The sequence below is a fragment of the Lathyrus oleraceus genome, chromosome 3, assembly GCF_024323335.1.
Source record: "Lathyrus oleraceus cultivar Zhongwan6 chromosome 3, CAAS_Psat_ZW6_1.0, whole genome shotgun sequence".
Classification (NCBI taxonomy): domain Eukaryota; kingdom Viridiplantae; phylum Streptophyta; class Magnoliopsida; order Fabales; family Fabaceae; genus Lathyrus; species Lathyrus oleraceus.
The window spans coordinates 257,515,389-257,540,587 of NC_066581.1; the positions used below are offsets into that span (position 1 = coordinate 257,515,389).

General features: G+C 33.7%; 1 protein-coding gene across 2 annotated transcripts; it reads right to left on the reverse strand.

Moving 5' to 3' along the window:
• Positions 1–14,599: 14,599 nt before the first annotated feature.
• Positions 14,600–24,729, reverse strand: LOC127126740 (uncharacterized). 2 transcript variants are annotated; one of them, XM_051055727.1, is made up of 11 exons: positions 24,379–24,729; positions 24,216–24,266; positions 21,350–21,785; positions 21,118–21,254; positions 19,219–19,332; positions 19,043–19,126; positions 18,573–18,746; positions 17,883–18,054; positions 17,306–17,466; positions 17,072–17,198; positions 14,600–16,889 (listed from the first exon to the last, which is right to left on the reverse strand). In XM_051055727.1, exons 3-11 carry the CDS (start codon positions 21,674–21,676, stop codon positions 15,009–15,011), a joined length of 3,177 nt encoding a protein of 1,058 aa, XP_050911684.1. In that variant the 5' UTR covers positions 21,677–21,785; positions 24,216–24,266; positions 24,379–24,729; the 3' UTR covers positions 14,600–15,008. The 2 variants fall into 2 exon arrangements, with proteins under 2 accessions (XP_050911684.1, XP_050911685.1); XM_051055728.1 differs by having other exon boundaries at positions 17,883–18,039; positions 24,379–24,728.
• Positions 24,730–25,199: the final 470 nt, after the last annotated feature.

Below are 25,199 nucleotides of genomic sequence, written 5' to 3' on the forward strand. Positions count from 1 at the left end.
GGTTAGAACTATTCCGGGATTATCTAGCACGGATGCAGAACACTGTGTGATATGGATCAACGGTAGATATGGGGACAAGAGGTGCGCTCCTATGTGAAACTCTAGAGTAGAGGTACGCATGCTTGTCGGTTAGTGAAGAGTCTTGGCTGGATTGGACTCTTGTATTGGGTATTTGACCAAGTCGGAATAGTTGCTCTTAAGTCTCTCTATTAGTGATGAAGTGATGAAGTGATGAATGTTGAAGCAGTGCGTTTAAGACCGGTTTCAGCACAGGTTCCGTTGAGGAGATGTCCCTAGAAGGGAAATGGGCTCTATTATAGCATTAAGTGGGAGTATGTGGCATTGGGAACATGTAAATTTAATGTTAATTGTCCAGCTGAAACATTTCCTCAAGGAAGGCTTCCACGTCTGTCAATGTGCATATGACACGAAGATGGCGAGTCTAGGGCCATTTAAGTACACTTGATTGTCGTTGCAGAAGCGTGGATCTATCTTGGCCGTTGGATGTGGTTTTTTGATCTTATGTTAATTCATGGTTGTTGATATTGTCACTCTTCAATGCTTATATATTAGGAACTTTGAGATTGAGTTTCACTTTTTGATTTCCTTTGTTTCTTACTGATAGCACTTCCTTCTTTGTACTTATGATTTTATGCAATTTCTCTCTAAGATTTTATGAGTTTTGCATCATTTATCTATAATCGTCTTGCCTTCTTCTTGAATCTCCAAATTTTGCACTAAAGTAAAAGGTACATATTTTCTTATCTCTTGCTCTTCTTTGATTTTAATTAGCTTTATAGCAATGCCCCATTTTGGATGTAAAGATTAGTTATGCATCATCTCGAGTTGATGCAGAGGTGATCGACTTAGAGGTGGGAAATCTAGATTTTCCTAACCCAGACATTAGGGAACATTCCCCCACTAGGATAAAGATTAGAAAGGTTGGTTGTCGGTTTGCCTTTTGCAAAGTTCTATTGGCTCATCTGGTGCCTGTGGGGATTTGTTTACTAGTGTATTTAGTAAACAATCCCCGGTTTTATTTATTTGCACGATCAAACTCGAAAAATCCTAAAGGACTTTTTGTGTTAAACGTTTGAGAAAATGTATTAGTGCTAAAAGGTTTTTCAATGTAAAAATTCAAAGAAGTAAATAAAATAGTGCTTAAATGGATAAACCAAATAAAATAAAGCAATTGGATAAAAATGCTTGAATTAAGAGTGGAATGCAAGTTCTTACATCTCTCATAAATTATTTATCTATGTGACTCAGTTGTGTGAATTTTAAATAAAACTGAATGAAATGTGAACCCCTCACTACCATATCAAAATTCACTTATATACTAAATACATTCTCAACTGCGAGTAATGACTACCTCTTAAAGATCTGACACATACATTATTGCATGGGCCTCTGTCTTTAACATCCTACATGTATACGACTTCACAACTTTTTTCTTTTGTTTCCACGTGTCCTCAGAACTTGAATCACTCAAAACTGCCACTTCTGTCAAAAACGTCTTCACGTCCCTCCATCACTCCAGTCAAAAAGGTCAACCTGTCGAGTCTATATCTTGTGGAAGAAAATATGACATGGTTATCTGCACTTTAAATTTCTATATCTCTTATATCACATATTCATATCTAAACGCTAAGCTAAAAATCTCAAGCTAACAGATGCCCCCCCAAAATGTCATTTTTCGATCATATTTGTGATATGGAAGAAATATGGCATTTTTAGTAAAACTCACAACAATATTCAAACCATCATGCATATGTCATTATCATAATGACTTCTTCCACTCATTCATCGTGTCTGCAACGTGCAGGTAATTGTTGTCATACCCCAATTTTGTCCGGTCATTTTAAAAACTTTCATGCATCCGACTTTACTTTACTTTGTATCACCTGTATAACATATCATGCATTTCACCATGCATAATGCCTGAAATGTCGACCAAAATAAATTTTCGGATGTACAGACATACCAGTTGAATAGATTTTCAAATGTGCGTGAAATTAGCGGGCAAAAAATTTAAAGATCAGACTTGAAGACGATAATATTATTAATCTACGATTTGCGTAGCTTAACTTGACGTGCTCGTTTTGTTTTTTGACTACTTCTTCAGTCGCATTTTGACCTATCTGAGCCTTTTAACCAATCATTTTTAATTTCAAAAATTGATCAAAACATGTATATTTCTGAGAAATTTATTTCATGTTGATCATTTTAATGCATTTAGTTTAATTTTTTGAGCACTTTTGCGCTTGATTTTTATTCATATTCAGTCATTTTATTTTTATCTTTTTGTCAAAAGATTCAGGAAATTTAAATAGATTTTTCCATGTTGTCATTTTGATTTTATTGTGATTATTTAAGAGTGTGTGAATTTTACTAGTTTTAATTGATTTAATTAATTTTTTTATCAATTAAAGTTTTAGAAGGGGCATTCTAAACATTTTTAAAAACTGGTTAGTATTTGTGTTTCTTTGATTTAATCTTGACTATCAAATTCAAGTTAATCAAACGTCAAAGTTGGCTATCCATGTGATCATCTCTTGACCAATCAGAAAATCACAATTTAAAATAACAAAAGAAAATGAATAAAAAATCAGTAAAATATCTCTTCCTCCCCCCACTCAAGACTTGGCACATCATCCACTCACTCTCATTTTGAATGAAAAAAATGGTTTTGATAATATATACATATCCAAACAGCCCCTAGCAAAAGGACTCAATATTCCCTCTCACGCATTTGAGACTGACCTCACCTCTTCCTCTGATAACAAACATCATACCCTCACCTTCACTAAAAAAAAATCTTCCACTCCGAATACTCCCCTAAAATATCACCTCCGATAATCTCCTCATACCCACCATGTAAATACATATTTTATATCCTCATAACCTCTCTCACATTTTACACAAAATTTATCCAACACCAAATATAATCTTCTCCTAAATATCCTCTTCAAACACATCCAACCTTCATCCATTTTCCGCCTCCTGCAACTGTTTCGATGAACCCCTTTGCTCAACTCACTCGCCAAACCTTAACCCTCTTTTGTTCAATATTTGAACAACCACAGGAAATCACCCTTAAACATTGCACAAATAAACTCTTCGACACAAGCTAAACCTCCATCGTGATTCTCTCTCATAGCACCCTCACCTTCATATGTGTTCTTCTCCAAACAAACTCATCATCAAAACCTCACCTACATCTGCTACCAACTATGCTCCAAGCAACCACCGTGTGACTCGCCAACGACACCAGAAATTATCACCACGAAAGTTAAGTTGCTATGATTATTTCTATTTTTTTAGGTATCAGTATTGTTAGGATCTGAGATGTGAAGATCAACTATTTGATCCGCCACTGCAGAACCAATCCATCCAAATATTCTGGAAATCATATTCATCAACAATGTTACAATAACGACAATACAACATTTTCTATAAAATTCAGCAAACTCTCCCTGTTCAAAAACCGTTCAGGTCACTACAACAATATTGCAACTCAATCATCTTGCTTTACACAAAGAACATTCAGTGTTACACATTTCCTTTTACGGTTGGTTTTCCTTCTTGATTATAATTATTTTTGTGTATTGTGTTTTTATTTCCATTCATTCTGATATGATTCGCGTTTACTATTTTCGTGCATAGTTGATTCTCAATTCAAAGTTATTGTGTTATTGCTGGATTTTTGTTTTATTTTTTGATTGTTTAATATTTGTAAAAATGTAATATATTATGTTGTTGTTGTTTTGTTTGTTTGTGACATTCATCTGTGGGTTCAATATTCGATTATATGTTGTTATATTGTTAAGTTTTCGTTCGACATATTGAATCTTTGTGTTTCACATAATGATGGCTATGTTATTTCGGTTACACTAAGTTTGCGTTGTAACAATTCATAAACTTTGTAAATACCTTTATGTTGGGGGTGCTATGTTATATTGGAATGTGTATGCAATTTAATTGGGATTTCCTTGGTTATGGTTTTGGCAATATCACTATAACCTTGATACATGTAAATGTTTTATTCGGTTTCGCTATGTGTCGCGGTGTGAAAAATACCCGAGCATAAGGAACGCTTGAAATATAAACAAAACAGAGTTGTCACCGAACTTTATTTATTCCCAAAGAGGGAAAGGAAAAATATCAATAAAACCCATAAAAAACAAAAAGAAATGGTCGTCACAACCAAATCGGATTCGGGAGTCGGTTATGCAAGGGGAATGTATTAGCACCCCTCACATCTATTGCACTCAATGGGACCTATTTAGTTAGTTTTGTGATAGAGTGTTAGCATGATATTGTTTGCGATCTTCTACTTACCTAGTGAGAAAAAACAAAAAGAAGAACATATTTTTATTAAAGGGGTGCTTGACAAGATTTCTCAATCCTGCTCTTATGTATCTCCAAGTGATATGGAGAACTCAAAGTTACGTAGTTCCAAATTCTTTTTATAATCAAACTTGCAACGCTTGATCCGAAGCCAAGTCGTTTATGCAAAAACCTTTCTCGTAATAAAATTGAAAGACAAATTACCAAGAGATACACATCTCTTTAGAACCCTTGATGGTCGAGCGTTCGGAGCACACCGAATTCAAAATAGTTATTAGTCTTTCAAATAAAAAACACATTAAATAAACTTGGAATAAGGGGACAATGAGACCACATCCATGCATACACCAAGTAAACACGCGCTTGGTGCACACCTCTGCTCAAATATTTACTCACCTTCCACAAAGATCAAATCTTTATGATAAAAACAACTTAACCAATCAAACTTGTTTTCCGTCCTTGTGCGACTTCAAAAACCATTTTTTTATAAAAGAGTGTGCCACATCCATTTCGATGCAAAATAAACAAAGACTTCAACCTCCAAGAGCGAGCAACAAGTAAAGGTTTAACCGCTCAAATACGATCTAAGCATCACTCCCTAAAAGCAATAAACCCAATAGTTCTCTTTTAGTAGAACTATGTAACCTTGACTTATCCATACCACCTGGAGATACGTAGGAGTAGGATTGAGAAATCTTGTCAGACACCCCTTTAATGAAAAATATTCCTTTTTTTTCTCACTCGATAAGTAGAAGATCGCAAACAATATCACACTAACACACTCTAACACGAAACTAACTAAATAGGTCACGTTGAGTACAATAGATGTGAGAGGTGTTAATATATTCCCCTTGCATAACCGACTCCCGAACCCGATTTGATTGCGAAGACCATTTCTTTTGGTTTTTTGTGGGTTTTATCGATATTTTCCCTTTCCCTCTTTGGGAATAAATAAAGTTGGGTGGCAACTCTGCTTTGTTTATATTTCAAGCATTTCTTACGCTTGGGTATTTTTTGCACCGCGACGGTCTCTCCTAGGGGAGTCTTCGTATAAACGAAGTCTCATGTTCAGTTTCTAGAAGAGGTCCCTAGAGTCGTGAACCAACTTTAAATTTTCATCATGAAGATGGGCTAGCCAACTCACGACAAACGCATTGAAATGATCTACTCTAGACAGAGTTGTCGTTAAAAACCTCATGAGATAAAAATCCAGTGGCCAAAATAGGATGAACCCCTTACTTAAACTTATGTTTCTTCTCGTCAAACTCATGTATGGAGCTCATCCTCAAAATGAAATGAAAAACCCATGAATATTAAGATAATATATGAAATAATAGAGAAAATAAAATAAATGAATAAAACAAAACAAAGAAAAATAATAATAACTTAAATAAACACACAAATCAAACAACCATAGAAGTAAAGGGTATGCTTGAATCTCTTTAGTTGATATTTTCCAACCAGGGTCGTCAGTTGTTGCATCACGAAAAATACGAGTATGTGAAGCGCATCACACACTCATGGATGAACTAACAGAGTCACCACTGAATTTTATTTATTCCTAAGGAAAGGAAAAATAACGATAAAACCCATAGGGAAAGAAAAAGGATAAGATGGTCATTGCAATGAAAATATGGGTTTGGGAGTCGATTATGTAATGGGGATGTATTAGCACCCCTCGCATTTGTTGTACTCAACGGAAACATTCTATAGTCCTAGAGTTGATTGTTCATTAAGGGAGTATTTGTTTTATTTTATTTTTATTCATCAAGATAATTATTAAGATATTCACAAGAAGAGATATTTACAAAAGAAAAGGGAATAATAATTATTTATTATGCTCGCCAAGGTTTCAAAATTATGTTCCTATGTATTCTCATAGTTCAGTGAGAAAATCAGAGCATCGTAGTTCAGTAAAAAATGTTTGTGGGTTGATTGATTTTATAAGATGAGGTTTAAGTCAAGTTCTTGCGTTTTAAAAATTAGCTTGTATGTTTGCACGATGGAGCTTAAGCACTTGTTTTGGTTTCGCATCGAAATGACTTAACCTATCCATTTATGAAAAGATTTTTTAATGAAATGCCCAGGGGCATAAAAGAAATTTGATGAGTTTGGATTGTTTTTAGATCATTTTGATTTTAAGTAATCGATGGATGCAGCGAGCGTTAAATCAACTAAATACATAGGAACATGGTGGATGTGCATCCACCTCCAATTTGCAAAAACATTAGTTTAAATTAATTATATAAAAAAAGATTTGATGATGCATACAAATATGAGTTATTTGCAACTAACAAGCAATTCTATTATTTATTGTATTTTTATTTGAAAATAAAAAAAATTATATATATATATATATATATATATATATATATATATATATATATATATATATATATATATATATATATATATATATATAATATATATATATATATATATATATATATAGGGACGGAGCCAGAAATTTTAAGTAGTGGGATCAATATGTATATAATATTTCATTTCCAAAAATATAAATATACATTATAATTGTTCTAACGATTTTTCATGTTGTTGAATGATTTTCTTATTTTCAACATTATATACATTATATGTTTGATGATTAGGAGTTGATGATTGCTTGTTGATTTTCTTTTCAAATATCTTTTCATTGCTTACTACTAAAAACAAACAAAAAATCACAATTAAAATCATATTCAAAAAGTTCATACTAATACTATAAAATTGATACAAACACAACAATTTCGAATAAACACTACAAAACTCTAAAATTAAATTTGCTTCCATTAACACAATCTCAAATTCAATAAGATAATAATATATTTTTACTCTAATTACAATAATAAAAATAAATTATAAATTCATAAAAATTAAAATTAAAAAATGGAGAAGAAACTAGTAACATGGATGTTATAAAATAAACACTACAAAATTTTAAATTTAAATTTACCGCCATTAACACAATCTCAAGCTCAATAAGATAATAATATATTTTTAATTTTATTATAATAATAAAAATAAATTATAAAGATTAAAATTAAAAAATGGAGAAGAAACGGGTAATATGGATGCACTTAGCAGTGAGAGAAATTAGAGTGAGAAAAAGAGGAATATGAAAAATGATTTGTTTATATTTGAAAAGAATCAAAAAAGAATTAATAGGAATAGGACAAGAAAAGTTGAATTTTTTAAATTTTATTTAAAAAATTTATTTTATTTATTATATAAAATTAATTATTTTTAAATAAAAAACAAATAATTAGATATTTTAAATGCAGTGGGATAATTGGTGTGTGAGAGTAATTAAATTATTTAATATTATTTATTAAGTGAGGTCCATTATAAAAAAAAATTCTTAATTTTTAGTACAATTATATATTAATATATTGTTTATAATATAAATATTGAATAAATAATCATTGTGGTGGGGACATGGGCCCACCCTTGTTACAAATTAGCTTCGTGTATATATATATATATATATATATATATATATATATATATATATATATATATATATATATATATATATATATATATATATATATATATATATATATATATATATATATATATATATATATATATATATATATATATATATATATATATATATTGAATTTAAAGAGAATGGTTGAACTTATAAAATAAAAAGAAAAGATTTATATATCATTTTCTCATTAATCAAATAATTTAAATTATAAGAATTTAAAAAAAATTATATATATATATATATATATATATATATATATATATATATATATATATATATATATATATATATATATATATATATATATTGAATTTAAAGAGAAGGGTTGAACTTATAAAATAAAGAAAAATTTAATATATAATTTTCTCATTAATCAAATAATTTAAACTATTAGAATTTAAAATAAAAAAAATTAAATAAAAACGATAATTTTTTTAACTAACTAACAATTACCTAAATAACTAAACACAATTAAAAAAACACAAAATAATCAACTAAAAAAACAAAGAAATACAAGATGGAAGATATGGACATTGGTGAGTAAGATGGGAGGTGTTAAAACGAAAGGGCTAAGTCCACTGCCTCAAAGCCCATTAGAGAAAAAATATAGAAAAAAGAAAATTAAATAAATAATGAATAAATTAAGGGAAAAACGTGAAGAACCCAGGGCCCTTGGATGAGATTACTAAGGGAAGCATAGACTTATTATGGGTCATCGGATCAGTTGACCATCAAAGGGTCAACTGATCAAAAGGAATGATCTGATGGTGCATAATAATAAAAGTGGGCGTGTGTGCATTAAAGTAGGTCAAAGTATGACCATCAAAGGGGTGAGGAAGCCACACATATCTCTGATCGAAGGCTGCTTGGATTCTCTTCCAAATTCATTTTATTTTCCCTTTCATTTCTCTCTCTAATGTATTCTCTCCCTCTCTTCTCTCTTTCACACTATCATCTCTTTATAGCTCCCCCTTTTGACCACCACACTAAACCCTTGACCACCGACCAAAAATCGTTTTTGTCAGATTGATTTGATTTTAGAAAGTCTATATTTGATTTGTGTATTAGTGGAAGTTCTCAATTATAGCTGAAATCAAACATTATGAAAAAAAAAGATTCTTTATGTAATTGTGCTTAGATCCAATCTGATTCCTCATTTGGGTATGTTTAGTGTTTTTTGAACTTCTGAACTTTTGGACTTTGATTGTTTTGACTTAGCCCTGGGTCTTGCTAACTCAAACTCAAAAGAATAAAAAAATTATGATAATAAAATAAATAGTTAAACCTTAAAGAAAATACTAATGTTTAACTGTGATGAGACTAATACTAATAATAATAGTACTAACACATGGATACTTAATAATAATAATAATTAATAATAATAATAATAATAATAATAAAACTTTAGTAAAAAAGTAGTAATAATGCTAATAAGAATAGTTAAAAAGATAACTAAACCTAGAAAAATAATATTAAGCTAATGATAAAGAAAATAACAGTAATAATAATAAAATGAATAATAATAATAATAATAATAATAATAATAATAATAATAATAATAATAATAATAATAATAAATTTCAATAGATCAATACCATAAAGAATAATGGTAACTGAAATAGTGAAAATTATAAAATTAAATAAAATAAAATAAAAAGTCTAAAATGGTCCTCCTTTGACTTTTGGGTCATTGGAGTTAACCTTTTGACTTTAACAAATGAGGTGCTCATGTGAAATATCAAAATTCAGATGCCACTGAACTGACTCGCATGAAATAAATTATATAAAGACTCAAGTGCAGGTGACCTACCCTGATGCAAGACATGGACTCAAAAGGACCTACTCAGATGAAACGTAGTGGTCAAAATTTGGGATATGACACATATAATTATATATATTCATTCAACATTATACACCAACAGGAAAAAAATATATATATGCTCAACAATACTCATCAACAGAGTAAAACATATCATTACTCAATTATGCTCACCAACAGGGTAAGAAAATTATTATACATGCTCAACATTAGTCAACGGAGTAACAATAATATTCTACAACTCTCACATTCAATAGGGTCAACTCATAACTCATGAGGCACCTCATACATACCTTCAACTCCAAAATTGTCAAAAGGACTCTAAACTCATCAAAACAGAACGAACAGTCAGCGAAGTCATAAAACTACTCAAAACTCGCCAAATCGGACAGTGAAATTTGAAATCATCGACCCGTCGAACAACGACGATCGACCTTCGTCCTCCGTGCCGTCCGTACCCCCTCCCCGCCAACCCATGGCTCGCTGCCACCAACTGCGTGCCGCCGTTCTCGCGTCGCTGCGGCTTTGTTGTGCATGATGTTAACTGTGGCCCTATCGCCATATTAAGGCATTACTATGCCGCTGAACATGCGTAACTATGTTGTGCGCCACAGATTTTTCGCCCGCCGCCATCCGCACACGTCCCCTCTCACATTGTTGTGGTTGTACCATATCTGCTGACCGCGGCCATGCAGTCGTCGAACAGACACACCTCCACCACGACTCTGCCCTACTTCGGGGCCTTTTTGCTTCACCGCCTCCTTTTCTGGTGTCGCCCGCTGCGCAACCCCCTCCCCCTCAATTCTAGATTATTATGATTTTTGACTTTTTCCTACTTTTATTTAGTGTTACAATATACACCCTATTGAAGATATCTACAACTCACAGGAAACCACCATACACAAACAAGACAAATAGCAACAAGATATAAACAAAATTATCAAATCAGAGTACATATCAAATGAGAATACATATCATATTACTGAAGAATAAAAGGAATCGATCGCCTTAACCACATTTGACTTAAAATTTTAAAAGACAAAAAAAACTAACTCTCATTCAAACTTTTGGGCTCTTTGTGCCCCTTTTAACTTAAATTTTGATTAAAAGCAATTCACTCATTTTGAAATTGTTACCACGAACTACGAGGTTTTAATGCCTCATTTTTATGTTGGTACTTAGGCACAAGTCCGAAGGTCTTGTCAACACAAAAATATAATCAATGAATTCTTTTCTCATCCTCACACTCTATTTTTTTTCTCAAACATCTTTTATACCAAAAACACATACGCACATAAAAAAGAACTCCCTAAGAGTACCTAGGATAGTTTGGGTGCTAACACCTTTCCTCTGTGTAACCAACCCCCTTACCTGTAATCTCTGGCATTTTATTAATTTTGATTTGAAAACTTCTTATTTTTGGGTTTTGTTCGTACTTTTTCCTTTTTCCTTTGGAAACAATAAAAGCACGGTGGCGACTCTGGTTTTATTGACGTTAAGCTTATCCATAGCCTGATGGTCATGAATTTACCGCTACAGCTTTTGCTCTTTTGCGTGAGAAAATATGATTACTTAGAGAATCAAGAAACAGAATGTGCTAGCTAGAGCTAGTGCAGAAGTTGAATTTAGGATCATGACATAAAGCATTTATGAAGGAATATGCCTGAAGAAGATACCAAATGAAATTGAAATTCAAACCAATTAGGCTATAAGGTTATACTGTGACAACAAAGCTACCATCAGCGTTGCAAAGAACCCAATTCACCATGATAGAACAAAGCATGTGGAAATTGAATAACATTTCATAAAAGAGAAGATTGGCAATGATACTATAAGTATTGATCATGTGTGTAATCGTGAAATCAAACAACTGGAATCCTAACTAAATCTCTCCAAAAAGAAATACATATGAAAGTATCATATTCAATCTAGGCATGATAAATATCCACCGCCCAGATTGAAGGGGGTGTTGATTACGAAGTCAAAATCAGATCTTTAAAATTCTAATTGTACAACTATTAATAGGTAATAATTAAGATAAAAAATTTTATTTTATTTCATGCTTTAGGATAGGATAGCATTTATAGTGAATTAATTTTCAGCATTATTTAATTGTACAAAACTAAGTTACATGTCCTATACACACTCCTTATGTAATCAATTTTAAGATTCAGGCGAATAAAACAATCATTTTTTCGCACAAAACTTTTTACGATTTTAGCTTCGAATCCAAAAAAAATTCTATAAAGGGATGAAATATTCAATTAAGGTAAAAGCAAAACTTCATTGGTGAACTTACAAAATTACCCTTGCAAAATTAAATTTCTTCACTCGTAAAATGACTTTCTCAAAAGTGCTACAGTAAAACTTTTAGTGAAATAAATAAATAAAAATAATTTTTAGAAAAAGAGTGAGAAGTTAGAAATAAAATCATGTTTATGAATGTGAAAATATATGAGAATGGATCTCTATTTAGCACACAAAAAAAGGATTTAATTTTATGGTCAAGTGAAAATTTGGTTTGGTGAAAATCTTGTTTATTAAAGTTGTGCTGCAAAAGTTTATATTGTATAGATTTTACACATAATTTATAAATCAATTTATGGAAGTGACTCAATTGTAATTCCATGTTCTTGGGATAAGTTCTCTGTTGAGAGTTTCCATTGTGCGGGTGTTTTTCCTATACTGATTCGTACCCAGTATGGGCCTTTACAGTTTGGCGTGAGCTTGCCTTCTTCAACTTTTTTCCTTTATATGTCAACTCTTTAGACCAAGGTTGACGGGGTAGAATTATTTGGGATTGTCTTTATTGTAATACTTGGTAGTTGCGGCATGTTTGGCAACGACATCAGTGAGAGCGGTGAAGCATCTCTTTTCATCTAGGAAGTCTAACTTTTCCCAATCGCTTGTGACTTTTATTCTTTGTGGAGGGGATGTTCCTTCCTCCATTTGAGTTCTCCCGCCTCGACGAGGATGACGGTCTCAGAGTCGTAGGTTAGCCTGAAAGACGTTTCCACAGTGGCCAAATGAGGTTTTATGCGGTATGCCTAAAGGATAGGTGGGAGTTCGTCTTTCTAGTTGCCCTTAGTAGAACCTTTTAGTCTCATATGTAGTCCCTTTAGTAGAACTATATTGGTAGCATATGACTAGTTGTTGGTTTGAGGGTGCTCCACTAATGTGGCGTGGTACTTAACTTCAAGATCTTGAATGAGTTTCTTCGATTTTTTATTCGTGAATGGGGTATCATTGTCTATGATGAAGGCCTAGGGGATCCAATACCTGTCTAATTTTTTTTGTCTTAAAGAATTTCTGAATTTTGATGGTTATGATATTCGTTAAGGCCTCGTATTCGATCCATTTGATAAAATAATATACAGCCAGAATTAGAAACTTAATTGCTCTAGAGTCGGTGAAAAAAATACTAAGGATATTCCCCACCTAGAGAACGGACATGGTGCAGTCAAGGTTCTAAGTTTGGAAGGATTGACGATGTGAATGTCTTCGTGCTTCTGGAATCTTTCACACTTTATCACATATTTCTTGGCATTTTGGACCATTGAAAATCAATAGTATCTTACTGACTTTGTAAAGAATGTATTTGCCTTCGTCACGTTCTGAAATGAAACATTTCAGAAGAGAGTGGAAAGACCTCTCATGTACAGCTTCCCTAGAATAGTTTCGGTGGGTTCTGTCAGCAAAGCTCCACTCTTAATAAGTGACATGAGTGAGGACTCGATTGTCTTTCTTGGCGACATGCAACACGGACGGGGAGAGCAGTGTCTTTTATAGTCTCCCTTTTGTGCATCATCCTTGATATATCTACCAAGTCATCCCTTAATCAAATCTTCTATTACATGCTTCAAGTGAATTAATTTTTCGGCGTTGAATCCTTCACAGCATGAGGGTGCTTAACCCCAACCTGCTTAAACTCGGTAATATGGATTGTGGTCATTTGTGCCTTTCTTTGTCCTCGTCTCCACAAAGCATGTTTTGCATTCTATTTCCTGCATTTCTCAAAGCCTTATTTCTCTCAATGTCATTAGGTAGAGGCTTCTCTTTGTAATTTATGTATGGTTGGACTCGCTCATGTTCTCTAGTTCCTCAAATCCTAACTTTTCCCGACACATGCAATCTAGTCTCAGACCCTTATCAAAAATACAACAATTCAATTTATCATTGGCTCTCCCAACCTCAACCTCCACAATGGTAAACTTGTCGATGTACTCCTTAAGTCTCCTTATCTCTATAATGGATTCCACTAAGAATGGCTAATGTCTTCGGTTGACATCTCTATGTTGTAAACTCATTACATAATTTCCTCCAAGAATTCATGAAGCTGTCTTCAAGAGCCTTGAACCATGTCATGGCAGCTCTTTTGAGGGTCAATATAAACAACTTGTACTTCACCGCTGTCTAAGTATGGTGATAATCAAGTACAATAATGTCCATGTGTTAAATGTGATCATCAGGATCTCTAGCTACTTGATGAAAATTCTTACTACGTTAAGACAAGTATATTGAAAACTATGAAGTTAAACCATGAAAATATAATAAAATCACTAATATTCGAAGACTAAATTACTATTTTACAAATTTGAAAGGAGTAAATTGCTAGAGCCTATAGAACCTGATTTACCCAAACTATTATTTTCGGAACAAAATTGATAATGTATTTTCTTATTCATTATCTTTCATACTATATGTGGTTGTGAAGAAACCAACAAGACAAATGGTCCCATTCCAGCTAGTGAAGGTGGAATGCAATAATTCAAATACCTTTCCTAGTAAAGCTTTACATACTTCTTATGAGCCACTATACCCCCATTATTTATTGGCTTGTATATAACGCATTGCGGCAGAATATCAGAAGACAGATAGAGGTTATATAAAAAGTATGATACAATTAATAAATCAAAGCTTATAAACAGAAAAGGTGTTCTGAAAAGGTTATAAATAAATTAGAATATGTTCATACCTGAGTAAGACCATTTGTTTCAATATAAACAAATCATGAAAAAGAACAAAAATATAACTCAAAAAGAGGCACTTGCTTTCAGCATTTGATACCTTTCAAGATTATTAAAGAATCTCTCTAGAAACATTAAAAAATAATTCAAAACTAAGAACGAAATATCTAACTTCCCTATCAGCCTGAAATTTAAGCTTGCTTACCCCTGCTTTCTCTTTCCAGCACATCTAACATCTAGATATGTACATGGTGCTGACTTGTGATCATGGTATAGTTATTTACATAAACCTATCTCATCTCAGGATATGTAACCCTTCTGTGGATCTTGCTCCAGTCACAAAAACTAACTATGCTAAACTAGATAAAAACATATTTTACCGGTTCCATGACCTCAAGTATGCTTTTGCCACTTGATCATTTAAAACATGATTCTGAGAAGGCAAGTTCGTCCATGTCATATCATCAGGCACCAGAGCACCAGGTGCATCACGTCCACTCAAATAATCTAGTGGATGAGAAGATGGTGGTACAACAGCATTGATCCTATGTGTACTTGCATCTACTGCTCCATAGGTTCTGGGCGAAAGGAACTGGTCAGTGTGTCTGATTGACTCATAAGGGCTACTCGAACGTAATTGATTACACTGAGATAGAAAACTAAATAAGCTTTGATCGGAGTTCCCTCCAGTGCCAAGACTCTGACTAGATAGACTCCCAATGCTAGATCCATTCCAGGCACCCTGAACTTGAGGATCAGAAGAAAACCAAGGCTGACCAATGAAATCTCCAGTATTTACATGAGGTTGAGAGGGTGCCACCATGCGAGGGGCACTAACAGCCCAATCAGATATATTTCCTGGAGATAATGGATCTTGCCTGGGGATTGAGTATCTTCCTGCATCAGAATAAATATTACCTGATACATTTTCTGGGACATAAAAGTTACCAGCTTGCCTCTGATCTTGATCCAATGTCAGAGATGTTTGCAAGGACTCCTTAAAATGACTAGAAAATTGGCCATCAACCATCGGAACATCATTTGAAGGCTGGAAAATCAACCCGGCTCTTTTCTGTTCATGATGATAGGAGTTAACCCCTTTATCCTTGATGAGAGACTGAATCAAGCCAACTTGATCCGGGCTTTGGTAAGAACTGAAGGAACCATCAGCTGACTGCCTGTGTAACAACTCCTTACCAGTGTCTTGATGAAAATTAGATTCTGGCCCAATCATTTGAATTTGTTTATCTTTGTTCATTTGTGAATTTACCAGAGATAACCCACCAGCAGAGTAGTTGTGGGTAGCAGCTAAATCATAGTAAGAGTGTGGCATTTCAACTGCTTGCCAGGCATGACCATTAGACGATCCTTCACCAATGGAATCATCCCGAGAGTTCATAATCCTTGAATGCTCAGATTTGTTCTGTGAAACATCCACTTTGGATAAAATATTTTTTTCCAAATCTATATGCAAGCGGTGGAGCTCCTCATCACCGCTGTGATAAGATTTACTGACAGACAAATTCTCTGGGAATCTAGCAACATAATCTTCATTATACGAGAAAGGAGCTCCTTCGCCCATGGGATCATCCTGAGAGTGCATAATCCTGGAATGTTCAGTTTTGTTCTGTGAAGCATCATCTACTTTTGATAAAATATTTTTTTCCAAATCTATATGTAAGCTGTGAAGCTCCTCATCACCACTACTATAAGATTTATTGACGGACGTATTCTCTGGGAATCTAGAAATAGAATCTTCATTATATGACAATGAAGCTTCTTCACCAATGGGATCTTTCTGAAAGTGCGTAATCCTTGAATGCCCAGCTTTGTTCTGCGAAGCATCATCTCCTTTTGATAAAATACTTCGTTCCAAATCTATATGCAAGCGACGGAGCTCTTTGTCACTGATGTGATAAGAATTATGGAGAGACAAGCTCTCTTGGAATCTAGCAATAGAATCTTCATCAGACGAGAAAGAAGCTACTTTATCGATAGGATCATTCTGACTATTCATAATACTTAAAAGTCCAGTTTTGTTATGTAAAGCATCATCTCCTTTTGATAAAATATCGTTTTTCGAATCTATATGCAAATGGTGGAGCTCGTCATCGCCGCTGTGATAAGAATTATGGAGGGACGGGTTTTCTGGAATACTGACAATAGAATCTTCTTTATCTTCCAAGCTAGACTGCTTATTAAAACCACCATCCTCCTTGTCCTGAGCCTGGACTCCTGTGCTCAAAATATCTTCATCCTGTATGGAAAAGATTTTAACAGAAACCATTAAGAATAATGCCCACTCTTATGCTACAAGAGGCAAGGTAAACCTAAGTATCTTATTGAATTCAAGAAACAGATATACTGATACAGGTATGCTAGCTCACAACTGCTAGGAAACTATAATGGATCTTCAGGAAAGGAAGCGTTATTACAAACCTCTACCAGTACGTTTGGCTTATTTTTCATCTCAAGCAACAAAGAATTTCTCATTGCACGTTTCTCTATCAGTCTCTCTGTCCAGCTTGCATATGATGCAGGGAGGTGTTTCTTCACCAACTGCAACCTATAAAAATAAAATATCTTCTAGTAAGCAACAATGATAACAAACTTCAAATGTATTGTACCCTGCTAGAATAATTTGACAAAGGTAGCCCTCAGCATTGCACTAACCAATGCTCATGCAAGTTCTTCTGTTCTTCTTTGATAAATAAACCGTACGGTTGTGCATTAAAGTTATCAAGGTCACCCAAAACACAGTTAAGAGTGCTAGCCGGGATACTTTTACATGATAGCTTCAAACCCTTAACAAGTTCGTGCTGCTTCTTGCTAATCTGAACATAGGAAATAAACAGCAAATGCCTTAGAGATACTAATAATTGTGCAGTAAAAAATAGAAAAGTCTGCTTTGTTCTCTCATCATAAAAAAAGAAGGAAAACCGCCAAATAATACTTTTTTGTATTCTATATTAGAACTGTGTTAAACAGAACATACATAAATCAAATGAACAAATCTACCAAATAAGGTGAATTAAAAGAATATAGCCGTTTTAAAAAACCTTTTCACTTTTCAAATGTTAGTTGAAGTTTAAAAACCTAAGAGTTGTGACAATAATTATTTTGCATAACAGAGAATCAACTTTAATGTCCCTCTAATTACAGTAGCACTATAACTAACCCAGAGAGCGAGAGAGATGTTTACCCCTACCAATTCAGTATTGTTTCAGAGATTCAAGAGGGAGTGTCTAACCTTGATATATGACATATATTTGTCACCATCACTGGCATGAATGTTCTCCTTCGGTAGTTTGCCTCCTTTATTGGGTCTTCCTCCCACGTTAATCATAAAATCTGAAGAAGCCATCATATTTCTTGGATTACCTTTATTGAAGTCTTTGCCAAGCACCCTGTCAAACATCATTCTATACACAGTTATTTAAGCATGGAAACAGTAAAAGCTGATATACATATAAACCAATGGAAGAGGCAGACCATGGCTAGGCCAGCCATTCAACCTGTAGAAGACATAGTCAGAAGAAATAAGGCATGTTGTCTATTACTATGAGAGGATGAGGGAGAGCTACCTAAGCATTTCAGGGGAAATTGGGTCTTTGGGCAGGGAGGTGTGCAGCCCTCAAAGCTACTGTGTATTCTATTATGTTTAGTACTTAAGAGGATTTTTCCTAGCATTTTCTAATAAAATATCAAATTTCTATCAATTTTGCATCAAATGACCTTGGGAATTAGTTATATACTTTGCTCCATAGTACATTTGACATCTGCCTACTCACCAGAGATACTCATTTAGTAATCAAAAAATATTTTTGATTGACAATAGCAGTCAAATTCAAGATCTTGGAGGCACCATAGCAGAATAAGCAAATATCTGAAGCAACCTTTACAAAAGCCACCCAAAATCAAGTGCAGTTGTGATAGTTACCTTTTTTGAAGTTCATCGCCCTGTCCCTTTGAGGAAATTTGGCTGTCACCGTATGCTTTCTCCTCTGCACCCCAGGAATATGAATCAGATGTCACTGTAATATTCCCATCATGATCATCATCTCTAAATTCATTCAAGTTTGAAAGTTTTCTTTTCTCTATGACATTTTTTGACCTGCACAAATATATAAAATAGGTAAATGCACAACAAACTCTTATCTACCAGTATATGCATCAGCTAAACAAAAAACTAGAGTAGTTGTTTCTTTTTCATCAGAAACAATGCGGCACCCAAGATTATTTATATCAATCATGGATAACTAACTATCTTTGTAAGTATTGAAAGCACAGGTAAAGCACATGTCCTTCTCATAACATTATGGAATACACCTGTTTTTACTCGTTACTTCTCTGTGGAAGAGTTTGGTGTATGCAAAATGCAATATATAGACAATCATCCAAATATCAAACCTCAGAGTGTTTGGTAGAATATCCTTTTCTGGATCTTTGCAGCTCTCCCACCTCTCCTTCAACTTTATTAGAAATCCAATCATACTGCAAAATACCAAATGAGAACATTTTTATTAAGTATCATACCAAAAGAAACAAGACCGGAATCTACAGTAAAATAACTGTGCGTGACTTACTCCTTATGATAATTCCGTAATTGCGAGAAGTATGCTCTCTTATCAGACTTTAGATGTTGCTCTTGGTAAACAATCATATCTGGATGAAGCTCACCTGAACAAAGTGAGGCACCCCTGCAAATGCATATTACACCATTCAATTGTGGCTCTAAAATCTAAAAAGATGAATATTTTAATGAATGACCCACAAAATTAAAGAAAAGTTATTTTTATACAATTGAAATATGATATGCCCTAATGTTAGAAACCCACCGAAGTGAATCGAGAAATTGATAGAAACAGACAATCAACGGAAATGAATAATTTAATTGAATATTGAGAATACAATAAAGACAGAAAGAAACCAGACCATACTGTATTACTGTTGCATTTTAGGTTAATCTAAAATGGACAGAGCCACTGATTTTAGGCATGTCTGAGGAAAATAACCATTATGTAGTAGACTCATTCTACGTAAAACCTATGACTTTACCCAAGTTTGCATAAAAAACAGTTATATAAGCGAGTTAAGTCAATTTGGATACCTAGATTTGTGAACTCCAACAATTCAATGAATTAACTTTAGAGCTGGAACCATGCATAACAACATTGTTGACGTACAACTCAAAAAGAAACTATCATCAAATAAATATAAACAAAAAAGTATATAAAGGGTTAACTATGCTTGTAATCCATATAAAATGAGAGAATTTTGGTTTGGGTCCTTGTAAAACACCTCCTTTGATTTTCACGCCTTAAAAAGCTGAAATTAGTAAAATTACTGTTGTTAGTTCTTGTAAAATAGGCAAATTTTGGTTTTAGTCTCAGTTGAGTTTTTCCTTTAGTTTTCATCCTTTTAAAATCTAAAATATTGTTTTTAACTCCCTAACATTCATCTTAGGGCTCAAGGAAAAAATTATGGAGAGTCGCATGCTAGCCACAATGGACATTATCAGGTGTCACCTAAAAGATGATCAGAGGTGACTTTCCATAAAAACGCATTAGTTTAACTGATGGCACATGATGATCAGAACCATAAAAATGCATTAGTTAATAGATGTCACCTGACGATCAGAACCAAAAAAAAACACTGATTTTACATTTTAGAATGATAAATATTAAAAACAAAAAAAATAGAGGGACCAAAACAATAATTCACTTATTTAGAAGGACCAAAAATATATTTAACCCAAATATAAACTATAAACCTAATGAAGAAAGAAAAAGTAAATACAATCAAATTGAGTCCCCTAAATTTACAAATTTTGGGAAATACAAAACTATAAATATATTAAAGGGTTAATTATACAACACCCCCTGCAATGTAGGCGAGTTTCGTTTTACCCCCTTGTAATATTATTTTTTTGGATTCCCCTGTATTTTTTTTTAACACTGAATTTGGGGGATATATATATAACAGGTGGTAACTTTGGCGCTTAAGGGGCAAAAGACCCAGAATTTTAACATTTCAAGGGGGATCCAAAAAAAAAATTTACAAGGGATAAACCAAATTTCGCTAACATTGCAGAGGGGTATCATATATTTAACCATATATTAAATTACATTTTTCAAGCACAAGCAAGCACGTCAGAGAAGGTTAGCCACCCCAACTAGGTTGGCACTTGACATCACTATTCACTAATCCAATAAACTTTGATCAAATTTAACAAAATCCAAGAGACACGGGACCTCTAACCAAATATGCAGTTGGTGAATTTGGTTAAGTCAACACAAAAATATTGTAAATCCAGTTATCACATTGCACCAATGAATAACAGTCCTCATCAGTCATGCAAGCGAAGAAATAATCACATCTAGCATATGTTTATGCATGCACAGACTATGTAATCAGATCAACCACACATACAACATACAACACACCATGTCTATACAGAGAAAATATAAAGAAAGACATCTTGCCATTTCAAGAAAGGGTTTCCAAAGTGAAGGTCATCTCCAGAAAGTAATTCTTGGACAACTTGATGTGGCTCTAAGTCACCAGGAAGAAACTGCTTGAGAAAATCTCTCTCATTGTCCAAAAGGTGTGTGTTCCAAACCTGCCAAAAAGTTATACAAAAGGCAATTTAGAATAACAAAAAATATATATTCTTACATTGGCAAATAATTGAAAATAACAAGGCAAAATTGTTACCTCATTGGAAAGCACTCCACTTAAACTATCCAGGTCAAAAATCTCTCCAGGTATGGCAAGCACATCTGCCAAGACTTCATGTCCATTGTGATCAAATCTGGCAAATGGTTTCATTTGTCTCCAACTGATACCAATCTGTTCCCGCTTGGCAACAACCCTTTGGTGATTAGAATCCCATTCAACAGAAATGTGAGATTTCATGGTTAAATCACTTTGCACTGGTGGTCCAAAATTCTTTCTTTTAGTCCTACATTGCTCTAGAGAACCATAACCAACCATGCTTGCACCATTTAATCGCTTTCGTCTTTGATCAGAAGCCATTAGCATATAAGGTTGAATATTACTGAGCAGGACACTACACAAGTATGAAGCAGAACACCAGGCTGTTCACTGTTACTGAACAGCTTTCATCTGCAAGCAACCTAACAAGCACCAACTAGAAAAGAGATTCAATTGTAAGATGATTCTCCAAGTCCATACCTCAATATATCCAAAGAATTTCTCTCAAAATTATAGGCAATTTCATTTAGTAAAGTTCATTCCTGAAGAAGGATTCAACCATTCCATTTTTGAAGAAAACCAATTTACCATGGAAGCCAAGTATAAGGTTTGACAAAATACCACATTTGGCAAACAATTTCCATTCCATTATTACGTCTATTCCACATAATGAGAATAAGAACTGCTTAAAGGGAAAAAAAAATTGTGGCAATAATGATCAAAGTCTGCGATATTGCCTATTTTAAATATTAGATTGTGAATAGTCATTTTTGTGGTTACATTATTTTGTAGTTTGTGGCTCTATTGGGCCTAGAATTTACTATCTAAACAGATTAACTATTTTATTGTAATTACAACATTGAAATATATGAAAACTATCTTCTAGAATGTTATCAGAGTCTATCCTAAATATGTTGTTAGGCTTCCAGCATCATCTACGCTTCAGGCTCACTGGGGCTTGAGTGTTAGGGGGTGTTTGAAATTCCGTCTTCATTGCAATCTGTCCTGAGCTATCTAATTGCAACATTAGGATTGCCTTCTTTGCAGTCTCCAACACCTTCATTGTGTTAGGTGTGAAGCGGTGAATTTAATCCCATATTGCTTAGAAATATGGTTTGTGAAGTGTTTATAAAATTTGGGTAACTCTCATCTTACAAGTTGGCTTTGTAAGGTTGAGTTACGCTCGACCAAAAATTCATGATATCAGAATCTATCAAAGAATTGTTTGACCACTCGTCTTCAGGTTTCTGCTATCAAGCCACTAGAATCATGCTCCAGATATGCAATCTCGTATTGGATGAAAAATAGCTTGAACATAAGTTTATAAATGAGGACAATCCTCAACTTACAAGGTAGTTTCATAAGGATGAGTTAGGCTCAGTATGAAAAGGTAAGATGGTCTCAGACACTAAACTAGATTTGTTGTTGGGATTCTCGGATCGTCCATGTTTCAGACTCATTGGGGCTTGAGCATGAGGGCAATCTTCAGCTTACAGATCAGTTTTGTAAAGATGAGTTAGGTACAAAATAAAAATTTAAGATGGTATGCAACTATCCTAGATTTGTTGTTGGGCTTCCGACATCGTCCACGCTTCAAGATCATTGGGGCCCGAGCCTGACGGGTCTGTTGGAAATTTTGCCTTCATTGCGGTTTGCCCCTAGCTGTCCAATTGCAACATTTGGGTTGTCTTCCTTGAAGCCTCCAACACATTCATTGTATTGGGTGTGAATATGTGAATTTAGTCCCACACTTCCAAGAGATTGGCATGTGTAGCATTTATAAAGCTTGGTCAACTTTCATCTTTGAAGTCAGTTTTGGAAGGTTGAGTTAGTTTCATCCTAAAATTTTATGATGGAATTAGAGTCTATCCCAGATCTGTAGGACCATCAGCTATCAGGTCATTTGAATTATGCTCCAAATATGCATTCATGGGCGTGGGGAGGGGTATTAAGGGTCTCAAATTGGATGAGAGATGGCTTGAACAAAAGTTTACAAGTGAGAAAATCGTCACCTTACAAACAGGTTTTATAAGAATGAGTTATACCCAATATAAAATTTAAGATGGTATTAGACTATAAACTAGACTTGTTGTTGGGCCTCCCGCATCATCCACATTTCAGGCTCATTTGAGTCCAAGTGTGAGGGGTGTTGAAAATTCTACCATGATTGTGGTTTTGGCCCTACATGTCTAATTGTGGTATTCGGATTGCTTTCTTTGCAACAAATTGTTCAACTTAGATGCACAAATACATTTTGATTCTCAATTTAGATATTCTATTTAATTATACTCTATAATTAACCAAATATGTATTGGTGTCCGTGTCAAGTGTCTGTGTCGAAGTTTGTTCTTAGTATGTATTGGTGTCCGTGTCAAGTGTTTGTGTCGAAGTTCGTTCTTATACTAAAATTTTGCAAGTTTCTGCAAAATCCGCATGTCAAATCGAAATAGCAAGCAATAGTATGCATAGAAAGTTGACCAAACCAACCAGACTCCCTAACACATGATTTTAATCTTAACAAAACTACAATGCAGCTCATATCAACAAAATCACACAATGCTGGGTCTAAAACACACTTTAACTAAGAGTGAAGTGTGAAAATCCAATTTTAAGTATACACTCATCCCTCCCTCCCATATAGAAAACCCTTGTCATTAGGACTTTGTTCTTCCTCTCAACTTCACCATTCAATTCAAATATTTAAACCTTAAATCACCATAAGAAACAGATATATTGCTAAACTCACACTACCATATTAGTACAATTAGCTTCTCCACCCCCTCCCAAATAAAAATACTAAAACCAAAAAAAATAATTAAATCACAAACAATACTAAGAAAAACATTGGAAAAATAACAAAACTCACATTTAAATATTTCCTCTGCATGTAATCCACCACGAACAGCTAACCAGAGAACTGAAAAAAAATCAATTAAAAATTCAAGAATTATCATGAATTCACGTTTACCTCGGAATAACGAAACCCTAAAATAAAAAATTCAAAAAAATAAAAAACTCACAAAAATTACCAGTGAAATTATGGGCGGTGGTGAGAATGAAAGAAGAATGTTTGAATATTCAGAGGAAAATTCGAATTGAGAAATTTGTCGGAAGAAATGAGATTGAACGATGGTAAGGAGAAGAAGACGATAACCTAAGAGGGAGAGTAAGAAAGAAGGGTAATTTGGGGTTATGAAAAGATGGATGGGGTTGGAATGGAAATATGGAAGGAACACACACCACAATTGAATTTTGAGACTGAGTGAGTGACAGTGAATGAGACGAGTGTGGCTTGGCCTCTTCTCCCACCCGGTTTTTTCGTATTTCGCGCGAACTCGGCCTCGACTCGGCTCAGCTTCAAGGATTTATTAGTTTACTTCACTCATCTTAAAATCCAACTTTTTTTTTTCTTATATCTAACTATCTTTTTGAGTTATTTAAATAAATAGGATTCATGTCATTTATATTTTTAATTGACAATTAATATTTTAAAGAGAAAAGAGATCATGCATTAAATTTAAATGTTTAAAAAATAAGATTAAAATTTTTAAATTGTTTCTACAATATGGTAGAAGGATATATTTTTATTGGATGAGAGTATAAAAAAGATGTATTTCATTAAACTTAAATGCATTCACTCTACTCAAAATTAATACTTCCTTTTATTTATTTATTTGATAAATATTCAATAATCTGTTAAAAATGTATTTGATTTTCTATTAGGTATTCATTTTTTTATCTTTTTACTATAAGAAATTTATGTTTTGTAGTGGAATTAGAGTTGATCAATAAGTCAGGAGACAGAGCTTGTTACGGTGGTCCTAAATTTCGGATACGGTGGAGAAGGGGT

Excerpts from the sequence above, each read along its gene's own strand:
- LOC127126740 (XM_051055727.1), bottom strand. The coding sequence starts at position 21,676 with ATGCTAATGGCTTCTGATCAAAGACGAAAGCGATTAAATGGTGCAAGC. Across the intron at positions 18,055-18,572 it reads GGCGATGAACTTCAAAAAAG|AATGATGTTTGACAGGGTGC; the intron begins GTAACTATCACA and ends AACTGTGTATAG. Across the intron at positions 17,467-17,882 it reads AATATATGTCATATATCAAG|ATTAGCAAGAAGCAGCACGA; the intron begins GTTAGACACTCC and ends TCCTATGTTCAG.